The following is a 27,391-nucleotide window of genomic DNA, read 5'->3' on the forward strand; positions in this document are numbered from 1 at the left end:
GGGTGCACATGGTCGACCAAACTTTGTACATAGTTGCTGGAAGTGACTCTACTTTTCAAGGAGATGATGGGGCCTTCAGAACACCAAGATGTGACTGCCCAAACCATGATTGTGCCGCCAGCATGCTTTACCATTGGCACAAGACAGTCATGGTCGTAAGCTTGGGACGGTGTTCGCCACACATAAACACATCTGGAGGTGGGGAACAGTGCAAAGCTCGATTAATCGGACCATATTAAAGTCTTCCATTGATTGATAATCCACAATTTATGGGTATTGCACCACTCTATCCTCTTCTGAGCATTAATATAGGTCACTAGTGGTTTGGCAATTGCAGTACGCCTGTAAATGTTTTGCTTATGGAAGACTGAGATTGAGCTCCGCAGTTACTTTTGCAGCAGCTGCTTTCTTATTCCACATCACAATCCTCTGCAGTCAGTTGACCATGTCAACCACGCTTATACTTATCAGATGAACTCTGTAGTTCACAGCCTCATTCTACTACCCTGCTTGAAAACTGCTTAGTTATCAACCACATAGTATGTACATTTTTTAATGGGGGTTTATTTACAAAACTAGTTTAGAATGTTTACAATGTAGCTCAGTGAATACAGTGAAACTGCATTCATTTCAATTATTTAAGCAAAAATCATGTTTTTTTTTTTCATATTTACCTTGAATATTTATGGATGGATATAACTTTACACTAACTAAGCTAAGTGAACATAGTCAAATTCTTTAGGAAATCAACGGCAACTCATTAAGGAGAACAAACCTGCTGGATGTGGTTCTGTGCTTTAGCTTAGAGGTGGTTCAGACACAGAGGATCCTTTTACTATAAGCAGTTACCGATTCTTTATTACAAACAAGATTCAGGGAATACATCTGTGGTACATTTGCATATATTTTACATGTCAGTTCAGTCAAAGTGATACTAAAGCTTTGTTTTTTTTTGATAAAATAACACACATGTCATACTTACCTGCTCTGTGTAGTAGTTTTGTACACAGTTGTCCCAATCCTCTTATTTTTGGGTCCCCTGGCTCCTCCCCCTTTAGCAGTGCCCCCAGAGAAAGCCCTGGGCAGGGGCGGACTGACCATTTGGAAACCTGGGCACTGCCCAAGCGCCCGGGGTCAGTAGGGGGCCCTATGAGATGCTCGTTGTACCTTTTTCATAGGCTTTTTTGAGTTTGGGCAAGGACACAGGGGCCCCATGATTCCCTATTGCCTGGGGGCCCTATGGGTTGTCAGTCCGCCCCTGCCCTGGGGGCACTGCTGCATGCTTGCTCCCGAGCCAATGCTCTATGCGTCCATAAACACACATAGAGCTGCAGCTCGGCCGCGCACCCCCCTACTTTCTCCTTATTGGCTCACTGGCTGTGATTGACAGCAGCGGGAGCCATGGGCTTCCGCTTCTGTATCAGACCAATGAGGAGGGAGAGTCCTCATACAACCAAGGCTATTATTAACATTGCTGGATTGGAGGGGGTCAGATAAGAATTGGGGGTGGGGGGCTGCACACAGAAGGTTTTTTACCTTCATACATAGAATGCATGAAGGTAAAAAACTTTGAGCCTTTAGAACTTCTTAAATTTTTTTGTGGTACCATAATTTGCTGCATTAGGAGCAGTTATGCTTGTTTTTATTGGTGTATATTGACTGGTTATCTTGAAACAGATCTTACAAACCAAAATTTGGAGAGTTAAAGTATATCTAAAGGCAATTAATTTTTCCATTTTAGATAGAGTCGGGGAGGGCATTTTGCAATCTCATAAAATAGATTTCTCTTCCTGTCCTGTAGACCAAACAGAAAGTCCAACTGTGAAGGGTATCTCCTCTTAGACATTTGCCACAGGAACAGGGGTGGACTGACAACTCATGGAGCCCCCGGGCAATAGGGGATCATGGGGCTCCTATGTCCTTGGCCAAATTCAAAAAAGCCTATGAAAAAGGTACCACGAGCATCACCAATTAGTTTTATAGATTTTTTTCTAGGTGTCTGTGTGTTTTCTTTCAGTTGATTAGGGCTGACTGGAGTAAACTAAGGGTTAACAAGGGGTTAAACAGAGGAAAATTTAATTTAAAAAAAAGAACTTTCTTTTACTTGTCAGGTTGCTTTAACTGACTTCACCTGCAGATCAAAGTTGATCCCTTTGATCTGTAGATGAATTAACAGAAAGATACAAAATGAAACAATGTTTCTTTGTATGTTTCTGTTTTCATGGTTGAGCAATGTTGTTGCTAAACATTGCCAGACTGCCTTTTTGACAGCTCCAGTTGTCAGAACATTCTCGGTGTACTTGGAAATGCTGCTTTGATTAATCAGAGCTGAATTGCCGAGTTCTGGGACAGGGGAGGTCCTAGCAGCAAGGCAGAAGGACTGGACATTTTACACATGCCCTGTATACAATCATGAAATTTTTTTGGGGACATTTCAACTATAGATGCAAACAGGTAACCAGCCCCTTTCCCTCATAATAATTTAAAAGCTTCCTGACGATATTCATTTTCAGTTATTGACAATTAGACATGTGTGGTTCGTTTAGTTTCGTATTTGAATTCGGACAAATTTTTCATTATTCAAAGATACGGATGTCTTGAATTTCTGAACTACATTAGTAACAAATCTGAAATAACGAAAACGAAATTTGGATGAAATTTTGAATTTGAATCGAATTTGAATCACATAGAAAATAATACACTATAAAAGAATAGAATAGAATAGAATAGAATGGCACAATAGAAAAGAATCAAGTAAAAAGAATAAAACTGTCTTTCAAAATTCAAATTTCGAATAGAGTAAATATAAATTTGAATAGAATAGATTAGAATAGAAAAGAATAGAACATAAAAGAATAGAATAAAATAGAAAATAAAAGAACAGAATGGAATAGAAAAGAACAGAATAAAATAGAAAAAACAGAATAGAAAAAAATAGAATATAACTGAATATTCTGAAATTCAAATTTTGAATAGAACAAATTCAAATCTGACTAGAATATAATATAATAGTTCAGAATAGAATGAATTAGAATAGAATAGTTCATAATAGAACAGTTCAGAATAGAAGAGAACATAAAAGAATAGAATAGATTAGCATAGAATAGAGAATGAAAGAATACTATATTTCAGAATAGAATAGAACACAATAGAAAATAAGTGAATATAATGGAATAGAACAATAGAATAGAATAAAATAGAAAGAATATAACTGTCTTCCAAAATTCCAATTTCGAATAGAATAAATTTGAATTTTAATAGAATAGATTAGAATAGAAAAGAATAGAACATGATGAAATAGAACAGAAAAGAATAATAAAGAATAGAACAGAAAATAATAGAATAGATAAGAATAGAATAGTATAGCAGAGAAAAAAACAATAGAATAGAAAACAATTGAATATAACTCACAATATGTGCTCACAGAATTAAACCGGAAGGCCTGAACCTATCATAATGTAACATGGGTATGCTGGAAGCCATTTTTTTCTTTATATTATTATTTCATAGCTTCTGAACAAATATTCTAACAGCAGACATTCTCAGTTTCTTACAGCATACTTTCCCAGGGTATACATTTGGGGGTGGGCGGGGGTGGTACAGCTACGAAATAAGAACTGAACAAAGTACAAATTGGCAAGATTAATTGAAGGGTCTATGTCTCAGATTGAAAAAAAAAAAAGACAAAGAACTATTCACAATGATTTTTGTCCATGAACATAAGGAACAGAGTTCATATTAAAGGTTCATATGGTGTTATTATTATTTGGCAGGATTATTTTAATCAAAAATGACAATTGTATTATTATTAGTATTGCCTGAAGTGAAAATTTGCCTAATGAAGGAATTTGAGTTTTATATTACTATATTCTATTTCCATATACATATATTTTTTATCTATATTAATTGGTTTTAACAATTGTTACATATTGGTATATATTGTGGATATTATGTTTTCAACGTTATAAATAATTAGTTTGACTTCATTATATTACCACGTCTGTATGCCATAGATAATTAAGACATCTCAGTACAAATGACCTCAACAATTGTCTGTAAGATGTATAGGTAGAATTTTTTTTTCTTTCTCCAGAATCACTTGGGTAGTACATTATTTTCAGTGGCACTGGTCCCAGTTTGTCTAACCAGTTCTGTCAAAAGAGTGATTATCTCTTAAGTTTATTGAATTTTTCCAAGCAGAAGAGTAGAGGTCAACTCTTGACATGGTACAGGAGAATTTAGGAAAAATCCAAAATTATTTCTAATCCTATACTGCCCCCTTCAGGTAATTAGGAAATAAAATGACACCTAGTGTGACATCATAATTAAGTGAGATAAGTTATGCCTGCCTAGGTTTTTTAGGGGGTAATAAAAGTTAGAGGACAGTCAGAGATGGCACAGAAGATAGGAGACAAGAAAACAACAGGTGGACACTGACACACACAGAAGTGAGCTGACTAAAAGCTGACATCACTGACACCATAGAATCTATATTGGTAACATACAACTTTAATTTTTCTTCAGGCAATTTGTACTCGCCTTATATCTAAACCGTTTAGTCTGATATTGGTTATGGTTAGCTCCGGAGTTGCTGTGAAATAATTTTAACTGCAGTATAAATTATCTTCATTTCAATTCTCTGGGGGGAGGATTCTCTTTGAAATATAGCCACCAGGTGTCATCCATCCAGGACAGGTTGCCACTCTCCAGTAGTATGGAATCAGGTTAGTAGTATCCAGCAATGCGAGTTTCAGCCAGCAGGGGGATCATGCATTTAATCAGGTAGGGATTAGCCACCTGGTATCATCCATCCAGGACAGGTTGCCACTCTCCAGTAGTATGGAATCAGGTTAGTAGTATTCAGCCAGCAGGGGGATCATGCATTTAAGTATGGCAAACGATAAACAATCTCCAATAGTGTAGTATTTTAATGATCCAAATGAAGTAACATCAAAAATTCAATAAAAAGTTAAGCACTTACATAAGAGAAATCCAATATGGCTGCCATACATGAATAGGGCCATGTGGTTGGTAAGTAGTAGTTGTGGGCAGCTCCCTTTAGTACTTGGATCATTAAAATACTATAATATTGGAGATTGTTTCTCGTTTGGGCTCGTTTGTTGGCCTTCTGAGCCCCCTTTCATAAGGTGCTTTTTTGCATTGGAGCCATACTTAACCGTTTCAATACCGGGCAATTTTACACCTTCCTGCCCAGGCCAGTTTTCAGGTTTCAGCGCTCTCACACTTTGAATGACAATTGCGCGGTCATACAACATTGTACACAAACTAAAATGTTATCATTTTCTTCAAACAACTAGAGCTTTCTTTTGGTGGTATTTAATCACCGCCGGGGTTTTTATTTTTTGCTAAATTAACAAAAAAAGACCAAACATTTTGAAAAAAACACACGTTTTTCTATGTTTCTGTTATAAAAGTTTGCAAATAAATAATTGTTCTTCATAAATTTAGGCCGAGATGTATTCTGCTACATGTCTTTGGTGAAAATAACCCAAATTAGGATGTATTTTTTAGTTTGTAGGAAAGTTATAGAGTTCACAAACTATGGTATAGATCTGAATATTGATCAATCCTGAAGTACTGAAAGCCAATCTAATTTCTTGAGGTCCAAGAATGTCAGAACAGTACAGATATCCCCCAAATGTCAGGACGGTACAGATATCCCCCAAATGACCCCTTTTTGCAGAGTAGACAGTCCGACGTACTTCATAAGAAGCATAGCGAGTTTTTTGAAGTTGTATTTTTTTTGTCATAATTTTTCGGAAAATGAAAAAATTAAAAAAATTAGTTTCACTATTTTTTTTTTACATATTGTCACCTGTGCAGTACAGCGTCATCATATAACTGGCATGGCGGTGATCAGGGACACTGACTGGTGACAGTATGAAAAAAAAAATATATATATATTTTGTTTTTATTATTTTTTATTAATTTTGTTTTCTTTTTTTTAAGATTTTTTTTTCATATTTCACTATGACCAAAGTAGTACAATGTTACCATAGTAAGATTGTACTACTTTGGGGAAGTGATCAGTATTTTTTTTTTTACACAATTTGCTTATAGCAAAGAATTACTTTGCTATAAGCAAGCATTTACCTGAATGACATCGATTCATTCAGGGTTTTTTTTTTTTTTTTCTTTTGTGCTTAGCTGTGATTTGGCCACAGCTAATCACATGACATGTGCATGTGATTAGCTGTGACCATTCACAGCTAGACACACTAGTATACAATGGATGGCATGAATGAAGCCATCCATTGTATACAACTGTCATGTGACCTGCTGTGATTGGTCCGAGGTACACGGCCGGTGACAGATCGCGCCGCTGTGCGGCTCTGCAGGAGCGCAATCTGCGCATGTGCGGGAGGACGCCATATGACGTCCACCCGGAACGCTGATGAGATTTGCCGGCCGCCATTCGGCCATAGGGCGGGCGGCAAATGGTTAAATGCATGATCCCCCTGCTGGCTGAAACTCGCATTGCTGGATACTACTAACCTGGTCTGTTAGACGTGATTCCATACTACTGGAGAGTGGCAACCTGTCCTGGATGGATGACACCTGGTGGCTAATCCCTACCTGATGATTTCATCCGTATGCAGAGTTCCCATTCCCTGAGTACCGTGGAGTAGGTCTTATATACTCCAACGCACAATCATTTGTGCTATCTGGTTAGTGCATTATACACGTATTCTTCACAGCCACAGCAATCACGGGAGTTACTACCTAGACATCGTCTTTATCACCATTGTCACGTTGCACCCTATGGACTAATTTCTTGATGTTATAATTATCTTTATTATGATGTAATACTTTTCAGCGCTGCATTTATATTTAATGAGTTATTTTTATAATGGAGGGAGCAGAGCGGCCGCTGAATGAAGGAGCAGTTGCGCTTCCTGGACTGGGTCGTCGTGGAAGGGGGGGGGGGGCCGCCCCCCTAAAAAGTGCCGCCCTGACACCAAATGTCAGCATGCTGTATACCGGCGTATAAGACGGCCCCCAACTTTTGAGAAGATTTTCAAGGGTTAAAAAGTCATCTTATACATTGGAAAATACGGTATACCTAATTTATAAGTAACTTGCAACTTGAAACTTGACCCACAACAACACTTAATTTCTCTGTTCTGTTGCTTTGTACCTGGATATTTCAGTTTTCTATCACCATAGACAACAGATCCAAAAGCTTTTTTTAACAACACAAAAGATGGGAATCATCGGAGTGGTTTTGGTGTAATTGAACTTGCAGTAAAATGCCCAATTCTGTGGAAATTAGATCAAATTTTGCTGTGAGGCACTGCTTAGAAAACATTTGTTTTAAAAAAAAATCTCTCTCTCCCACAAGCTAACCAGCATTACCTAAGTAGAAAGGACAGAAAGTTTATTTTGTCATAACAACCACCTAAAACTCACTCACATATACTATCTTCCTGCTCCTTCAAAATTGAGCCAAACACTTCCTCTAAATTAGCCGAAAGTCTAACCTTGGGTGGCTCTGCCAGCTTGACAAAAGTTAGTTACTTATTCAACTTTTGTAGAAGTAGCTGGGTTAAAAATTGTTGGCAGCTGAAGGCACTGTTCAGGCATGGGATACCACAAAGGAGAAATAAATAAATAAATATATAAAGAGACAACACACCTCAGTTTATTTTAGTGAATATTCAGACACAGTGTTTATTTCAGGCTAATCTCAATTACATATATCAGAAACCAAATAAATTATGATTTTAGCCATATCAGCTCAGAAAACACAAATAAAATATCAGGAAATTCCAGACACACTGTCCATCCAGATTATACTGAATGACAAACCCCACCAGCTGAAGCCAATAGGGAACTGACTGGCTGAAGCCCCCCCAACACTGTGGCTTTTTCAATTAGATTCTGCAAACCCACATTAAAAATAGCTAAGCCTACATCCAATAAATGTATCAGATCCTGCCAATATAAACCAGGAGAAAAACCTTCGAAATCAACATCATTCATGATATGACAACCAGCCAGAGGAAACTAGTAGGTTGTGAATAGTCCTGTTGAGGCATCTCCAAATTCTGTCAACATAGAACAGACTTCCAGCAGGAGACCAAATAAGTCTGGATACCAACTCGGAGATTGCATTACTTTTTCTACAGTTTTGTTGCAATTTCACATACACAGAATATAATGGAAATCACACTGCAAATTGCAAGAAATCGTTGAAAATCTTCACAAGTAGCAACAAAGTCTTCAGAAAGCGCACCTGAAATTGCGCTGAAATTGCATACAAATCACACAATTTTAAACGGCATTGGTGTGACTAAAATTAAATATCCAGAACGTTTGTTAAACTGTAGCAATTGATATTCATTTGAATAATATTTGCTTTTTAACAATATTGCTTAACCACTTGCCAAACGCCTGCTGTTTATAAACGGCACGGTGGTGGCAGTGCAGGGGCGGGTTGCCGGCTTTTCTAGCTGTGCGCGCTCCCTGGGAGCGCGCAGCACCGCGATCTGGTGCCCGCTGTGTCCTCCGGACACAGTGAAACACCGATCGTCGGACGGGACCTCTGTACAAGGTCCCGATCATGTGATCACTGATTGGCGAATCAGTGATCACATGCAAAGTAGTAAGCAAGATGTCACTTGTGACATCATTGCTTACTACGTGTGAAATCTGTGAATGATCACAGAGGTCACATGGTACAAGGCTATTCACAAAAGCCTTGTACCATGTGACAAGCTGTGACCAATCACAGCTCACTCAGTACTTCTCAATGACTGCAAGAATGCAGACAGAGAGAAAGAGAAATGATTGCTTTTATATCCTATATGGGTGTAAAAGCAATCAGTGTAAAAAAAAAAAAAAAAACTCTTCATCACCCCCCACAAGTAGTACAGTGTCACCATGGTGACACGGTACTGCTAGGGTGACAGTATGTAAAAAAAAAAAATAAATAAATAAATAATAATATAAAAAAAAAAATAAAACTGTAAAAAAAATGTTTAAAAATTATAATTTTTGGTTATAAACTAATTTGGATTTTTTTTTTTTACTAAAAAAATAATGGAATAAATTTTGGCCAAGATTTATGATGAAATATTATTTATTTGCAAAATTATATTAAAAAAACCCACTTTTTTTCAAAATTTTTGGACGGTTTCATTTACATAGCAAAAAAAATAAAAATCCCAGCGGTGAATAAATACCACCAAAATAAAGCTTTATCTGTCTCAAAAAAATGGTAAAAAATTCATATGGGTACAGTATTGCATGACCGCGCAATTGTCATTCAAAGTGTGATAGCACTGAAAGCTGAAAATTGCCCTGGACAGGAAGGGGGTGAAAGTGTCCGGACTGGAAGTGGTTAATCAATGAATAGATCAGTTGAATAGATAGTTCACAAATATGTATTGTAGTAGGTGAGAACAAGGTAAAGTACAAGGTAAAGAACTCACTACCTATCCTGTTCAGGAAAGTTATCTCCATGAAAAGCTGTGCTGCTGTGGTATAGTAACAGTGATAACAAAGGTAAATAAAATTGACTGCCTCTTAGGAAGTGTGTTTTCTATAACTATAGGTAGACACGTTGATGCTTACGAGTTTATTATAATTTAGCAGATAGTATAACTTATTAATGGGAGGTTAGGTCCTATTTAGACTGGGGGCTCAGTCACTGCCAGCTCCACCCGATTGTTTACAACTGTCAGACCTGTCATACTGCTGCGAGTGCTTGGCAGGTGCGGACGGGTCGGCGGACGCTGGGTTTTTCTTTATTTCAGTGAGTCACTGTCAATGGGACAATGCTGGACGCCGTGATTGACGATGGATTACATCGATGAAACATTGCTGAAACCATTTTTTTTTTTTTTTTTTTTTAATTAAAGGACTTGTCAAAAACTGTTGTTTTGTTTTTTGTTCAATTAAAGGAATTTTTCAAAAGTCTGGCATCTTTATTTTTTCTAAATTTAACCCTTTAGTGAATGTGTAGTGGTACAAGTACCCCTTACTCATTCACAAGGGGGGGCAGCATAGGGTGCCCTCTTTTTTGAACCCCCCTGAGCACAGACCCCCACAACCACTGAGCCAGGGTTGTGGGGAAGAGGCCCTTGTCCCAATGCTGAGGGCATGTGGCCTGCTAAGGGGGGGGGGGGTGCTCGATCTTTACCACACTTTCCTGCATGGCCAGGCCTGTGCTTGGATTAGGGGTCTGGTAGGAATTTAGGGGGCACCCCATGCTTCCCCCCCATTTATGGGGAGTGAGGTTCCTCTTAAAAGTCCTACCAGGCCTAAAGGGCCTGGCATGGCTTTTAGGGGGAACCCCATGCACTTTTTTTTTCTGAATGTTTTTTCGGTGGTGTCTCTCCTAAGCTTTCTACCAGACCTAAAGGGCCTGGTAAGGATTAGGGGGGATACAAATGAAGAAAATATAGATGCCGTGCTCTATCAAGACCTATTACCTGTATATAATATAAAAACTGTATTTGCATTAAATCTCTAATAGCTGCATGATCGCTTATGTGTAACCATACATGATTGTAATGCCAATCAATACCCAAATATGTGTTGATAATAATTAATAAATGAAAAAATGTATATCAAAATTGGTGATAATAAAATTAAAAAAAAAAAAAAAAAAAAAAAAAAAAATAAAAGTCTGTGCAAAATTATTCAAATTTGTGCCCTTCGATGATTAAATAAATAATCCAATTAATAAATAAATATCAAAAATAAAAATTGATAAATAAATAAACCCACACTGTTTCTTTTTTTTTATGTATTCTTTTATTTTTATTTTTTAATATTATTATTTTTATTATTATTTATTTATTTATTTTTTGGGGAGAGTATGCTCCCCTCTGTCTTCAGCAGTGTCCAGCGACACACTGCATAAGGCTGCAGTGTAAGCAGCCTTATATAGTATGGAGCGTGGACTTGATGAACCATGATTGGCCAACGTCACTGTGACTTTGGCCAATCATGGTTCTCACAGTACATTGTGCTCTGATTGGTCAAAGCATTGCACCTGAGCTGTGGTTGCCAAATCATGGCTCTCACAATCCACTGTGAGAGAGCAGTGCATTGTGGGAACAGCCCATCTAACGCCCTTACTGTTCATGTGTTCGAGTTGAACTTATGTTCAACTCCAACATTCAGCCCAATACTGCCAAAATGTATCCATTTAAGAAGGAAGAAGTCCATTTTCTGGAGGTTGCACCCTTTGTGGATGCAGCAGTCATTAGACTGGTCAGATATGCCACATTACCGATGAATGACACCATGTCCTTTAAAGATTTCCTTGATAGTAGAATGGATGCAGATATGAAAAGAATGTATATGTCCTCCAGGAGTGCCTGTAGGCAGTTGGATGGCAGATGCATCCTATAAGTCAAATTGATGTTCAATTCCCTTTGATGGGGCAGTTGGAGTGCTCAATATTCAAAGTCATGGGGGACAAGTGGGGATTAATCAGGTTTCTGTCAGCAACCAGAGAGAAGGCATCCTGCAGGCAGACTGAGAGATTCCGAGTCGAAGTTGGCCCCTGCTCAGCAGCAGAAGCCCTTTTGAATTTCCCTCTGCCCAAATTGTGCATATTTGCTCAGGTCTGGGCGGAGCATATCAGAGACCTTTGGGTCATAAATCTGGTTCAGGTGGGTCTCAGCTGGGAATTTTCCTCTTCTCCTGTTGTACCTCACTTTACACTCACAAAACTTCCTCCGTGTCAGCAGAAGCTTCAAGTAATCTTTGAATACACCCAGACGTTTCTGTGCAAGGGAGTCACAGAGAAAGTTCTCATTTAAGAAAGGTATCAAGGTATCTATTCTCCGCTCCTTAGTCAAGCTGTCAGTCAAGGGAGACTGGATGTTGTCCCTAGATTTAAAGGATGTGTATCTACATTTCCCAGTGCATCCATGAAACAACAAATATCTTCGCTTTATGGTCATGAGATACCACTTCAAATTCACATTCTTGCCCTTTGGCCTGTCCACATCACCAAGGAAATTTTCCGAAGTGTTACTCCCAGCCATTGTCATGTTACAGGGCTTACAAATGTTCCACTTTAATGATATTTTGTTAGTGGCACAGAATCCTTAGGTGTTATCCAACCATTGAGAGTTCCTAGTCCAAACCCTGGGAAAATTTGGATGGGTCATCAACTGGGAGAAGAGCCAGCCTGTTCTCACACATAGGATGATGTTTATAGATGCAATCCTAGGCACTTGTAAGAATACAGTGGAATATAGGCATCACCTAGCCTCTTAGTGTCTTATGCCTCTTGTCTCAAGTGGGCAGCACAGTGGCTAAGTGGTTAGCTCCTCTGCCTGGCAACACTAGGGTCATCGGTTTGTATCCCGACTACGGCACTACCTGCCAGGAGTTTGTTTGTTTTCCCTCTGTCTGTATGGGTTTCCCCCACACTCCAAATACATGCTGGCAGGTTTATTGGCTCATGTCTAAATTGGTGCTAGTATGTGTACTGTATGTATGAATGTGAGTTAGGGACCTTAGATTGTAAGCTCCTTGAGGGCAGGGACTGATTTGAATGTACAATATATATGTAAAGTACTGTGTAAATTGTCAGTGCTATATAAATACCTGTAATAAATAAAAATGGGCACACTGATGGATGAAACCCTTTTATATGAAAATCCTGAGGCAGTGGAAGAGTCATTTCTCATGCCAGAGGATGAGGTTGACCTCAGAAATGATGCGACCCCTTTACTGGAGACTGAAGCCTTCAAATTTACTCAGCTGTCATCAACAGACCCACCACTGGTGGGCACATTGGATACTTCCATGGGGCGCTCACCTTAACAGCCTTTTAGTCCAAGTTAGCATCAGGCAGGACGAAGTTTCAATGTGATTGAGTTGAGGGCAGACTATCAGGCTTTGAAGGCATTTTCAGAGCCAGATCATCACATGGACAACAAGACATACATATGTGCACTGCCAGGGTAGAACCCGGAGTCGAGTACTGTTGGTGGAAGTGTTGCCCATCATGACCTGGACTCAGCAGAATCTGGCTCATCTGTCAGCCACCTATATTTCAGCCCCTCAAGGACCTTGGACAACAATTCATGGTCTTTGAACCAATCAGTTTTTCCCTGGATATGCAGCCAATGGAGATATCCGGATCTCAAATTTATGGCAACTCCAGCCAGCAGAAAGTGCAATCACTTCTTGAGAGTGAAGTTTCAAGAAGTAGAAGCAGTGAATGTGCTGAGTTCCAGTTGGGTTTGCAAACTAGCAAACCACTGCTCTTCAGACTATTCAACAGGATATGCAGACACTCAGGAATAGTGATAACAGTAATTCCTCCATAGCCTTGCAGGCTTTGGTTTCTTTTACTACAGTCCCTGGCAGTGGAACCTTTGGTCCCGCTTCCAGAAGTGCCAAATCTGCTCCAAAAGGGGCAGGTGTTGCATGTGAACCCAGCCAAGCTCCACCTAGCAACTTGGAAGCTGAGAGGAGAAGACTATATGAATCCAGGAGCTCAACTTCAGTTATTGAGACATTTTTGAAGGCAAGGGCTCCTACTACAAATCATTCTTATTTTAAAGTGTGGGAAAGATTTGCCACCTTTGCCAAATCACAAGGTTTCTATCCCATGTCACTGGCAAATAGGCATGTGTTAAATTTCCTGCAAGCAGGCCTATACATTGGGGTTATGCGCAAACAAGCTTAGAATACAAATTTCAGCCATGTCCTAACTAACAGGTGGGCTACACATCAGCTGGTTCGCCAATATATGAAAGCATGCACTAGAATTCATGCTCTAGAAGGATCATTTGATCCTCCATGGGAACTTCAAGTGGTGTTGGATGTAATGTTCTTTTTCTTCAATATGGAATGTAACCTTCAAGGCAGTGTTCCTCATGACCATAACATCAGAAAGGAGAATGTTAGACATACAAGCCTTAGACCAATTTTTTAGACAGGATAGTATTAAGGACTCTCCAACATCATCGTCCTAAAGTAAATAAGCCATTTCATCTTAACCAAGACATTGTCCTTCCAATGTTCCAATGTGAATCATCTACCTTACCTCACGAGCTGGAAATCAGCTCTATTCTGAAGCTATACATAGAGAAGATGCCCTCTTTCAGAACTGCAGAAAACCTATTTATCATCCCTGGCAGGATTAAGAAATTGCTTCACCTACCAGGATGTTGGCATCATGGCTGGTCAAAGATATTCGAAGGGCTTATCTGGCAAAGAAGTTGGAACCACCTACTGGTCTGAGTGCAGACTCTACCAGGAGTATGGTGGTCTCTTGGGCAGAATTTAGAGAAGTGTCTCCAGAATTAGTCTGCAACTTGGACTATGTTCAGCACATTTCTGGACTATTTATAAAGTGGACCTAGTGGCCTTAACTACAGTAGATTTTGGTTGTTCAATGTTGAAAAGATTTAATGATTGAATGAAACACTTCAGCATTTATCATCCCTTGTTGTTCGTGGTGTTCTACATCCAATACGTGTATGCTATCATGCTTGCATCAGAAAAATGGATATTTGTTTACTTACCTGATTGTCATTTTCTTTTTCTGAGCATGAGATAAGCATAAGCATGACATCATGCAGGTCCCCCCCGAACTTTGCATTGAATTTAGTTACGAGAATGCTTCCCTTGTGGGAGGTGACTCATTTATTTAGTATAACTGGTTCTGTGATTGGGCAGGGGGAGGAGCCTGTACCCATATGTGTATGCTGTAATTCTTATGCATCAGGAAAGGAAAATTACCGTCAGGTAGGTGTGCAATTTTCCATATAAAAAACTTTATTCAGTTGGTACAGTGGGTAAGTGGTACTATACAAAGGTGTCAATAAAACCTAATTTTAGTTAATAATATTACATATGTTCTCCTTTAAATGTTAAAAGTACATATCCACAGTCTGTATTGAGAAAACTTAGACATAATAAGAAAATTATAGCCTGCATGTTTAAGCTTTCTCAAATCTTACACTGGAATGTGTTCAGCCCTGCTGTAACTGGAGCTGCAATAACTGGAGGTTAATCTGCACTTCACATGTACAGATTAATAAAATATTGATCAATGCTCCGAATTAATGTAACTTCATATGAGAATTAGTACAACAGAAGGATAATTAAGCTGATGCATAACATCAGATATAATTGTGCAGTACGTTTCCCTTGTAATTTAACATTTGGGGACTGTTTGTTTTTAATCCCGTAGTACCTTTAGTAGCTTGATAAAAACATACCAAATGAGCACAAAATGCATAAGTAAAAAAATGTACATAATTATCTATCTATCTATCTATCTATCTATCTACTGTATATAGTGTACATATATATATATATATATATATATATATATATATATATATATAATTTTTATTATTTAAATGAATATTGCACCCAAATTTTATAAATATATTATTATTATTATACAGTATTTATATAGCGCCAAAGGGTTTGCTCAGCGCTGTACAATAGCGAGGGGGACAGAACATGAGACAAGACAGAAACAATACACTACACGAGGGGATTGAGGGCCCCGCTCTTTCGAGCTTACAATCTAGGAGGGAGGGGAAAGTGGTACAGGAGGAAATGGCTGTGGGGGATGGAGTGGTGGGAGAAGTGGAGGAGATCGGTTGTTAGGTGAGGGTGGGGTAGGCTTCCCTGAAGAGGTGGGTCTTCAGGGTGCACCTGAAGGTGATGAGGGTAGGTGACAGTCTGATGGATTGGGGTAGGGAATTCCAGAGGATGGGGGAAGTCCTGGAGAAATCCTGCAATCGGGCGTGGGAGGAGGAGACCAGGGAGCTAGAGAGTAGGAGGTCCTGTGAGGAGCGAAGGGCACGGGTAGGGTAGTATTTGGGTATCAGGTCGGTTAGGTAGTTTGGGGCAGTGTTGTGAATGGCTTTGTAGGTCAGGGTTAGCAGTTTGAATTTGATGCGCTGGGCAATCGGGAGCCAGTGAAGGGATTGGCAGAGGGGGGTGGCGGATGTGGAGCGGTTGGTGAGGTGGATGAGTCTCGCCGCTGAGTTCAGGATCAACTTGAGTGGGGATAGCGATATATATATATGGTTTTTATTGAGTGTAAAAGGCTCAAGTATAGCATTTCCAATTACTTGCAATTCTTGCTCTTACAACACCATTGTTGCACCATTGTTGCAGCGTCCAAACATATGCCCTTGTCTGTTCCTCCAGACAGTACTCTCAACTACTGTGCACTCATGCACTTCTGCATGCATCTCCTGGGGAGGGCAGACCCCTGAAATGTTGTCCACACCTATCCTAAAAAAGCTGTGCATACATTCGCAACTAATGTGAGGGTTTTTGGCAAAACATGGATCCAGGTTTGGAGTCTTCATCCCTACCAAATCTCTAGGAAGCCTCTGGGCTCCAGGTTCCATATCAGTGAACAATTCTTGTTTTTACAAAAAGTAGCAACCTGGTGAGACATGTTGCAGTACAGGTATTCCCAACACACACATACTGCAGACTGCTATCATGTATTTACATTTGACATACACACCTAGTGACCCAGTGAGATGCTGTCTTGATTCTGTATGCAGTTCATTACAGAACCCATTTAGGGTGGGACTGTCAACTACTTGCTGACTGCATCTATTGATAACCCAGGACAGCTTTTTTCTAGCTTTACATGATCATACTATCTAGTTATTTACAGTGCCTGGAATTTATGTTGGAAACCCCAGACATATCTATGCTGCCATAAGTAAAGAAAATAAAAAACTATATTGCTTTCCGAACATGAGAGATCAGTTCCGTCATTCATCCCTATAATACCTTCTATTTGATAAATACAGATGCAATTATTTTACTTGTGACACGTTCCAATGGTATTTAAACTTTATTCTACCATTTCAGAAAACCTGGAACCAATGGAGGCTATGTGAATTATTGTACATCATTATTTTTTATTATCATTGGTATATTTCTGAATAGCTTTGGTCATGCAGGAAAAACTCACCACTATCGCTTCTTTGTCTGCTTACATCCAATAAATATGAACTATCTCCTTCTTCAGGTACATCTGCCAGATCTGCAGTCTGTAAGATATTCCAGAAAAAAAACACAAACACATAGATTTTAACAGATATACAAATACACAGACAAACATATCTATCTATCTATTTATTTTGCTATCTGAAAATAAATGTAAGTAAATTCTCAAAATATTACAAAGCCACAATGAATGCGATTAGTGTATTACAGTTTAAAATAACTACTTTATTACCTCACCATATGGAAATTTAAAGGAGGGTTATTTTAAGTTGAAATATCAATCTTTTAAGGTGTTTGTTTAAGTGTTCTGGTTGGACCTACAGTATTTTTTTTTTAAAAGCTAAGCCCATCTTTCTAACCATGTTTAAAATTGGACCCATATTTATAGTGTAACATGAAACATGGTCCATAGCCCCCCACACCCCCAGATTGCCCCCACCCCCAAACTGCCCCCTTACAGAATTCAGGGTTTCTTCAACCCACAGACTTTTGTCATCATTTGATTTGGCATGGCTGTGCCATTCATCCACAGGAGTCTGTGAATGAAAAAAGTAAAAGTCCCCTTTGCCACAATAAAAGATGGAATTGTAGTTCTCAATGGAGCACAAGTACAGTGATGCCACTGTACTTGCAGTCTATTGGCAATTCTTCCAGCATCCTAACCGAAGGTCCGTACAGACCTGTGGCTGGAGGACTAGTCTCCTGGAGACTGGTTCTAAAACTTTGCAGTCTCCAATGCAAAAAAAAAAATATAAAATGCATAATTTTTATCAAGCATGGGTGATAAATGTGAAATTAGCCATTAAACAGTATATTGCATGTATGGAGACCTGGGGCATTTAATGGCTGGCTATTTGATGGATTTGGACCCAGACTCACATGCTTCAAACCCTATTGGTGTAAGGTCAAAATACTTTTTTTAAACTTTAACCTCCCCGGCGGTATGATTCTTTCCGATTTTTTGTGCTGAAAGCGGTACCATTTTTTTGCATGGAAATATGTAGTTTTTTATTGTAGGCTGTAATTTTTAGGAATAACTCACTGAAATCTGTCCGAACAAGAGTCTAGTAAACGTTCCGGATATGATAAAACTTGAAACACGAAATCATAAATTATAATTTAATAAATAATCAAAAAAAAAAATAATGTACTAATAATAAATTTAATTCAATAATATAATCAAACCAAAAACACTGAAATTTGAAATACAGAGGCAAATTCGCACATCGCTGAGCAAAGTCGCTAAATCGTTTTCAGTGTCTGATGAATTTCCCCACAAATCATTATCACTCAATTCTGCAAGTGGTTCTGATTTACTATTGCTGTTCTAAAACCGCTTTTGACGTAAAGGGATGCTTTTTGGGCGCCATGGACTTTTCTAAGTTTCCAGGTAGAAAGAACAGTCAAAATGCAGGCAGGGCGCCGGACAAAGCAGTAGGGACAAAATATATGTGAAATGCATTGAAACAGCAATGACAGCAAAAATGACATTTTTTTAAAATTTCAAATTTGCCACCGTCCCGACGTCACAGGGACCGGAACACGGAAGCCGGATGCCGGCATCGGCCGGAGGAGATGGCCGGGGACGCTGCAGGGGATACATCGTGGGAGCGAAGGACAAGGTAAGTGCTGCAGGGACCCCCGGAGAACGCCACATGGTAAACCCGAGTGTAGCTCGGGGTTACTGCTCTTGGTACTGAAAGTTTACCCCGAGCTACATTTGGGAAAACCGCTAAGGAGGTTAAACCACTCATATACACACGGGTGCAGAGAGCACTTAATACAGTACTGTTCATGTTAGCAAATAAAAAGTTTCACATTCCTGTCAAATTACTTTTCCTGTTTGAGGACCTCAGAGACCTGCTATTGTTAAATAGTTAATTGCTGAACAAAAATAGTTAATCTGACCTTAGAGTGAAACACCATTTGGGGCCGATGCTATATTTTTTACCTGCATATGGTCTGTTTTGCCCTCATAGTGTAGGATTGGATTTATCTTATATATATATTTTTTATAAATGTACAAAAAACACAAAGTATAATTTGTAGACCATAGTGACCAGTTAGTAATCTTCTTTACTTTGGCAAAATAAGAGGAATTGGCACAACTCCGAATATCTGCTTTCTTTAAGTTAATCACCTCCTAAGAAACATGCAGATCAATGTTAATTAATGGTTAAATGTATGTTTGTGACTAAGAAGGTTAAGTAATTAATACCCTATAAACATCCTTCCATAACAAAGATAAATGGATATATTATTTAAATAGTGTCATCGTGATGCCCCTATACACCTTGGGGCAATATAGACCCTAGTTACTGAAGAAGAAGCAGTAAATATTTCTCTATGGAAAATACTATATGAAGCAAGACAGGATTTAAACTAATATGACAAAATCTCAGCCCTGTCCTGCCCCAACCTGGCCACTTCTTTCAGCAACAGTTCACTGTCATCCACCCTGGATACATTGACCCCCTTCACCACACACAGAGTCAGGCCCCGACCACTACAACCTTGGCAAACAGACAATACCAGATGCCTCAAAAAACGTAGTCATGCCCTTGAGTGCCTGTGGCGTAAGAGTAAGTCCCAGCAAGACTTCGAACAATATAAATCTGCCCTCCAAAAATACAATTCCTGCCTCCACACTGCCAAACAGGCCTATTTTATTACTTTCATTAACATCCTCTCACGCAGTAACTGCCAACTCTTTTCTACCTTTAACAATCTACTTCGTACTTCATTACCTCCACTGACTAACTCACTCATTGCCCAGGAGATCGCTGATCACTTAAAAAATAGGATAGATAAAATTTATGACGGGATTTCCACTGTAGAGATATCTCCCTTACCTTGCACTTTTCTACCTGCAATCAATCCTTCCTTTGTTTAACCCAGCTACATAGGAAGTAACTAAACTTTTTTCTAAAGTCCTAAACACCTCTCCCCTGGACCCTGTTCCCTTGCAAACACTATGGTCACCCTCCTGCTCTATCCTACACTCTTTATTTAACTCATATCTTCAATCCCTCCCTTTCTACTGGCATCTTCCCCAACTCTCCAAAACATGAACTAGTCACCTCTATACTTAAAAAGGCCTCACTGGACCCCACCAATCTTAACCTAAGAACCATCTCCTTACTCCCTTTTGCCTCCAAACTCCTTGAAAGTCTAGTCTACAACCGGCTGAGCTCATTAAGAATGACCTTCTTGATCCCCTCCAGTCTGGATTTCACCCGCAACACTCCACAGAAATTGCTCTCCTGAAACTCAAAAACGATTTACTGAGAGCTAAAACCAATGGTCACTATTCCATACTTTTGCTCTTGGACCTCTCTGCTGCCTTTGACACAGTTGACTACCCCCTCTTCCTCAGAAAATGTATTTCCCTGGCCTCACATTTTACCTATCTCACCGCAACTTCAGTGTCAATTGAAACTCTACTTCCTCCTCTCCTATTCCTCTTACTGTCGGGATTCCCCAAGGTTCTGTCCTAGGACCTCTCCTATTCTTGATTTAAACTTCTTCCCTGGGTCAGCTGATAGATTCCCATGGTTTCCAATACCATTTCTATGCTGATGACACACAAATCTATCTCTCTGCCCCTCAGCTCACCCCATCAATTTCCTCATGTATCACTGATTTACTAACAGACATATCACCACTTACTCAAACTTAATCTATCCAAAAATGAGCTCATAATATTTCCTCCTCCACATGCACCTTCCCCTGATTTCTCGGTCAAGGTCAACGGCACAACTATCAATCCATCCCCCCATGCCAGGGTGCTAGGTGAAACCTTGGGTTCTGAACTGTCCTTTCAGGCCCACATCCAATCCCTGTCCAAATCATGCTGCCTCAACCTCAACAACATCTCCAGAATACACCCCTTCTTAACCAATGACACTACAAAGCTTCTAATTCAGTCCCTGGTTATCTCTCACCTCATCTACTGTGACTCCCTTCTCATTGACTTACCTTTACATAGGCTATCCACCCTTCAGTCCATCATAAATGCTACTGCCAGACTGAGCCATCTTGTCAACTGTTCAGTGACTGCCACCCATCCCTGTCAATCCCACCACTGGCTTCCACTCACCCAATGTATAAAATCCAAGGTACTAACAACAACTTACAAAGCTATCCACAACTTGGCCCCCCAGCTACATCACTAACCTGGTTTCAAAATACTAACCAAACCACTCTCTTCAGTCCTCCCAAGACCTCCTGCTCTCTAGTTCTCATGTCACCTCCTCCCATACTCACCTCTAAGACTTCTCCCGAGCTTTTCCCATCCTATGGAATTCCCTACCCCAATCTGTCCAACTATCTCTTAATCTATTCACCTTTAGATGATCCCTCTTTAAAGAAGCCTATCCTGTTTCTAACTGATGCAGTGTGTTTTTACTTTCTCTGTCAGCTCTTCTCCCACAGCTATTATCTTTTTTATCACTTGATCCTTTCTCTTTGATTGTAAACTCTAACGAGCAGGGCCCTCTGATTCTATTGTATTGTAACTGTAATGTCTGCCTTCATTTTGTAAAGCGCTGTGCAAACTGTTGGCACTATATAAATCCTGTACAGTAATACTAACACTGATAATAATATGTTCAGATCGCACTTATAGTTTTCTCCAGCATCAGTATTGATTTTTTAATCATAGGCAATGTGAAATAAAAACAGTTCGGTTTACAAATCTTGTTTATGAATAACTCTCCCAACACTGCATCATTATTGTGTTACACCAGAAAGAACCACAAGTCTACAATCATGACTGCAATGTTTTGTGGACACTTAACACTATAAAGTTTTTTTGGATATGCAAGTATCAGATAAGTTCCTTGTACTGAATATCAAGGGGAACAAAAAACTCTAAATATCAGGATGATCAGCCATTACACACCAGAATTATATGAAAACAGCACTATTAAACTTCAGAGAGATACGGAAATCATCACATGCCCAGTCAAAAAGCATTAATAGAGGCATAAACATCGCAGTATACTCCAAGGTGATGTGGACACAAAAAATAGAGGAGTAAGAACACATAGCAGTTGCCACAGGGACATAAACACAAAACTAAAGCAGCTAGGAGACTAACAGGTTATTTTGCCAGAAAATTACCATGTGGAACGACTTAAAAGTCTCAATGGCTACACAACATAAAAAATGCCAATACGACCTCCAGCTAGAGTGACATCCAGGGAATACAGGAGCATCTTGTCAGACACAGCTAAGGACTCAAGCACATGGGTTCATAGGGCTGTACACCATGAAAAGTGGCCATATTTCTGTGCCCTGGAGTCACAGGAGTTGTGAATGGCCACCTGTAAAAATCAATGACATGACATGACAGTTTAATGCAGATCTAGGCATACACATGTGTACACATGCTGTATTGTAAGTGGCACATTATACACATAACACAAAGGGGTCTAAAAATTAGTTGGGTGAATGTCACAAGCATTCACTCAACTCTCATGAATTCTGATCATATTTTGCTTAATATGTTAACCTATTCCTGATGCGATTTCTCCTGCGCTCAAGGACCCAGGCCGGTGCCGAGTAGATGGAACCAAAACCAGAAAAAAGCGACCACCAGTGCATACAAGGCTGCGCAGCTCCAAACAAGGCTGGGGAAGCCCAACCAATACTGCAAAGAAGAAGAAGGCATGGCCTTCGAAACGCGTCAGCTGTACTGAGTGTCTACCCGCATGATGGGATTTGCGCTGGCTCCTTATCTCTGAAGTCCCTTTGAGGACTACATGCCTGATTTTATTCGCTGTTTGTGAGTACCATTCTTTAATTAATAAAATTTGGTTGCTGAGGTAATGCGCAAGGTTGGTGCGCTTCTTGTTTTTGTTTCACTTTGCAGTGTTAACCTATTCCTGCCTGAGGTATGCATATCTATGTAAACACATGTCTGGGCTGAGAGCGCACGCCCTGCACGTTCTCACCAAAAATACTGGAGGGACTGGAAAGCTCCAGATGCATACTTGCGATTGAGAGGTTTCCGATTATGTGACAGCTGTGACATCTAATCACATTTTTATACAGGATTTATATAGCAGCAACAGTTTATGCAGCCCTTTAGAATACGAGGGCAGACAGTACAGTTGCAATACAATTCAATACAGGAGGAACCAGAGGACCCTGCTCAATAGAGCCTACAATCTAAAAGGGAGGGCCAAGAGATACAAAAGGTAAAAACTGCGGGGGAGAAAGAAAATGAAGTACAGTTACAGGATTAGGTGGGGGCAGGATAGACTTCTCTAGGAAATTCCATAGGATGGGAGAGACTTGGGAAAAGTCCTGGAGGCGAGCATTGGACAAGGTGACAAGGGAACTAGAAAGTTAATGATCTTTGGAGGAACAAAGTGAACTATTTGGATGGTATTTTGGGACTAGGTTAGTGATGTATCTGGGGGCTGAGTTGTGGATGGCTTTGTATGTTGTTGTTAGTATTTTTAATTTAATTTGTTGGATGAACTGAAGCCAGTGGAGAGATTTGCAGAGATTAGTAGCAGACACTGAACGATTGGTAAGGTGGATGGATCTGGCAGCAGCATTCATGAAGGCTGACTGGAATGCCCACCTCCACCTCCACCTCATGGCATTTAGAAGGTCTTAAAGGGCCAGGAGACATGGCTGGAAGGAGTTAATTTCTTATGATTGTTGGCTCCATCTAGGGGCCATAATGCAGTATTTGTGAAGTATTTAAAGGAAAATACCATATTGTGGCCACTAAAGGTAGCTTAAGAAATCCATGTATTAAAGTGTTATTAAAGGCAAATTACTTCCTCTTTTGGGTTACCCCATCAGTGCTCTTGGCTACTCCTCTTCTGTGTTTGCCCCCATAGAAAGTGCTTGCTATGGGGCAGACATGCAAACTCACTCCTGAGCTGAGCTTTGTGTGTTCATAAACACACACAGTGCAGCTTGGCCCTGCCCCATTCCCTCATCACAGGATTGGATTGAAAGAAGCAGGAGCCAATGGCTCCCTCTGTTGCCTCTGTGCCTGTGAGGAAAGAGAGAACAGCAATGCTGCTCTCCGGCCAAGTGCTGGATAGAAAGGGGAGCCAGGTAAATATTTAGGGAGGGGTTGGGGAAGAGCTGGAACTGGAAGTTTTTTTTTTAACTTAATGCTTTAGAATGCATTAAGGTAAAAATCAATATGTTGCAGCCTTCGTATGTAAGCATAGAAAATACACAAGTTCTCTTTTCATGAGGCAGACCATAGACGAGTGATATGTTTTCATTCAACTAGCTGGCTGAAGGAAAAAAATGACTTGAATCCCCCATCCACACATTCAATATGGATGGGGGAATTCTCCCCACTGAGCTAATGTATACTGACAGTGGGGAACAGTCATAATACACTGATCAGCGCAACAGGCTACAGCCGGCAGCACTAATTGAGCAAGGAAATCCAACAGGGCAGTTGTACAGAAACTGATTGGAAGACTGGCTCTGTAAAACCTCTGTACAACCTCCCTGATGAACCGGCTGAATTACGATGTATGGCTGGCTTTACTATTGCAACATGTGACTTCTAACAGGTCAGATGCATAAAACAGTCTGAGTATACATTTATGCAGCCATTCTTAACCTTTTAAAAATGGGGAAACCTGCCAGCCGGCTGAATGAAAAAAACTGAATTAATTTCCCCACAACGAAACTGTACCAGCAGGGGGGACTGACAACTCATGGAGCCCCTGGGCAATAGGGGATCATGGGGCCAAAAGTCAAAAAAGCCTATGAAAAAAGTACCAGGGGCATCTCATGGGGCCCCCTACTGACCTTGGGCCCTCGGGCAGTGCCCGAGTTTCCAAATGGTCAGTCCGCCCTTGTGTATCAGTTTTCTCCACATATTTAAGTTGGATGGGGAAATCCTCACCACTGTGTCTTTGTATTTTGACAGTGAGGAGACTTCCCCAAATTAGAATACTCTGATCATTGCTGGAAGCCCATTGGCTGCATGCCCTGTTTGATCGCTAGTTTTCGAGCAGGACCGCTCAGCCAATGCCATTATAATGAATGGCTTCTATTGATCAGGGAGTCCTACACACTGATTGAAATTCAGCCAGTTCCTGCTGAACAGGCCAGATTTTGATCCATGTTTGGCCAGCTTAAGGGACCCCTGCTAACACCTACCATATACAGTATACAGCTCATGGTATATTAGGGTGATGATCAGTGAGAAGATTGATTCTTACATTTTCAGTGGGAAGAATGTCATCCTTACAGAATGTTAAAAAAGATTATTGGTGTCAGTGGTTACTTATCTGAGAAGGCAACATTTGCTGATTTTTCAAGGAGCCCCTAACAATTTCTAGAAGAACCTTAGTTGACAAAGGCTGCACTAATATGTAGTATCTTGTTGGTGTTTATGAGTTTAATTACACGTTGTATTAATGGAATCTACTGAACTCTGATTGTTTTCAGGTTAAAGAAAACGTGATCTTAAATTAGACCTTGCAAATGCAAGGTCTGCTTATTAGAAAAAAATTATCTCCACCTTTAAAAGATGCCATATATTACAGAGGGCAAAAATATATATTCTAACATGTATGAGAATCATGTTGGAATATATACTTAACTTACCCCCATCGTCTGCCCATGGCTCCTATTCAATGGTGATGTACTGATCTTCCAGTGAGATTCTTGGAGCGATGAAGATCCCAAGGCAGGAAGCTGATCTAATAAGTAGATTTTGCATTGTGCTGCTAGGTCTGCTTTAAATGAAATATACAGTTGCAAGAAAAAGTATGTGAACCCCTTGGGATTACGTGGAGTTTTGCAATTAAACCATGGCAGCATCTAATGTTTGTGTAGTATTATGTTCAGCAGACTGTGTTCTTCTATTGTTGTGACTTAGATGACGTTCAGAGCATATTTCATGCCCAATTCATGCAAAACTCCACGTAATCCCAAGGGGTTCACATACTTTTTCTTGCAACTGTAAACTATCCCAGCTCCTGCTACATAGTAAACACAGCATGATGTCATCCAGTACAATTACCACCCCTGCCTGCTCCTCTGATCAACACTGCCCCACTAAAAAATGCATGATACCTCTGACCTCTCACAATGCAAATTCCTGATGCCTGAGTTGCAAATTCCCAAGCTTGAGTGCCACCATATGAGAGTGAAGCATTATGTCTATCAGTATGCAAATGGAAGTTTTGCTTTATTAAAGGCAAATAGACAGTGCACTTTGCAAAGTGCAGTTCCAGAGCTTAATAAATCAGCAAAAGCTCTGCTGACTTCTATCATCCAATCATATGCAAGCAAAAGTGCTTTTTTTTCAATTTTCCTTTCACGTGATTGGGTATTCAATGCAAAGTGAATCTTTATCCATTTCCAAAGCTCTGAAGCAATTGCACCTGCAGAGTGCAACTGCACCTTGTATGGTGCACAATTTATTTACCTTTAGTAAATCAACCTCAGAGACTTTCACAATAGTTAGTATTTGCATACAAGATCTTTGAGGTGGATGCAGCACAGGTTGAGGCAGTGGACAGGAACACTCAGGTTTTTATCTACTTTTAAGGCTTGGAGGATCCCATGTGTAAATACAGTACTGTATGTGTGTGTATATAAATATATATATATATATATACCCAGACACACTATATAGCCAAAAGTATTGGGACACCTGCCTTTACATGCACACAAACTTTAATGGCATCCCCGTCTTAGTCCGTTGGGTTCAATATTGTTGGCCCACCCTTTGCAGCTATAACAGCTTCAACTCTTCTGGGAAGGCTGTCCACCAGTTTTAGGAGGGTGTCTATGGGAATGTTTGACCATCCTTCCAAAAGTGCATTTGTGAGGTCAGGCACTGATATCAGATGAGAAGGCCTGGCTCGCAGTCTCCACTCTAATTCATCCCAAAGGTATTTTATCAGGTTGAGGTCAGGACTCTGTGCAGGTTAGTCAAGTTCTTCCACCCCAAACTCACTCATCCATGTCTGTATGGACCTTGCTTTGTTTACTGGTGAGCAGTCATGTTGGAACAGGAAGGGGCCATCCCAAAACTGTTCCTACAAAGTTGGGAGCATGAAATTGTCCAAAATATCTTGGTATGCTGATGCCTTAAGAGTTCCCTTCACTGGAACTAAGGGGCCAAGCACAACTCCTGAAAAACAACCCCTCACCATAATCTCCCCTCCACCAAAACTGTATCCTTGGCACAATGCTGTCAGGTAAGTACCGTTCTCCTGGCAAGCTCCAAACCCAGACACGTCCATCAGATTTCCAGACAGAGAAGCGTGATTCGTTACTTCAGAGAACACATCTCCAATACTCTAGAGTCCAGTGGCGGTGTACTTTACACCACTGCATCTGATGCTTTGCATTGCACTTGGTGATGTAAGGCTTGGATGCAGCTGCT

The 27,391-nt window shown here is 40.0% G+C and overlaps 1 protein-coding gene across 1 annotated transcript in view; it reads right to left on the bottom strand.

Annotated features, from left to right (window-relative positions):
- STAC (SH3 and cysteine rich domain) overlaps window positions 1-27,391 on the bottom strand; it is a 399,298-nt gene that overhangs the window by 50,984 nt on the left and 320,923 nt on the right. Inside the window, exon 6 of the mRNA XM_089678256.1 lies at window positions 16,961-17,039. Coding sequence (XP_089534382.1) covers window positions 16,961-17,039 — 79 coding nt within the window. The remainder of the gene's footprint in view (window positions 1-16,960; window positions 17,040-27,391) is intronic.

The sequence above is a fragment of the Staurois parvus genome, unplaced genomic scaffold (assembly GCF_062004578.1).
Source record: "Staurois parvus isolate SC_StPar_1 unplaced genomic scaffold, SC_StPar_1.0 ptg000201l, whole genome shotgun sequence".
In the NCBI taxonomy this organism is placed as follows: domain Eukaryota; kingdom Metazoa; phylum Chordata; class Amphibia; order Anura; family Ranidae; genus Staurois; species Staurois parvus.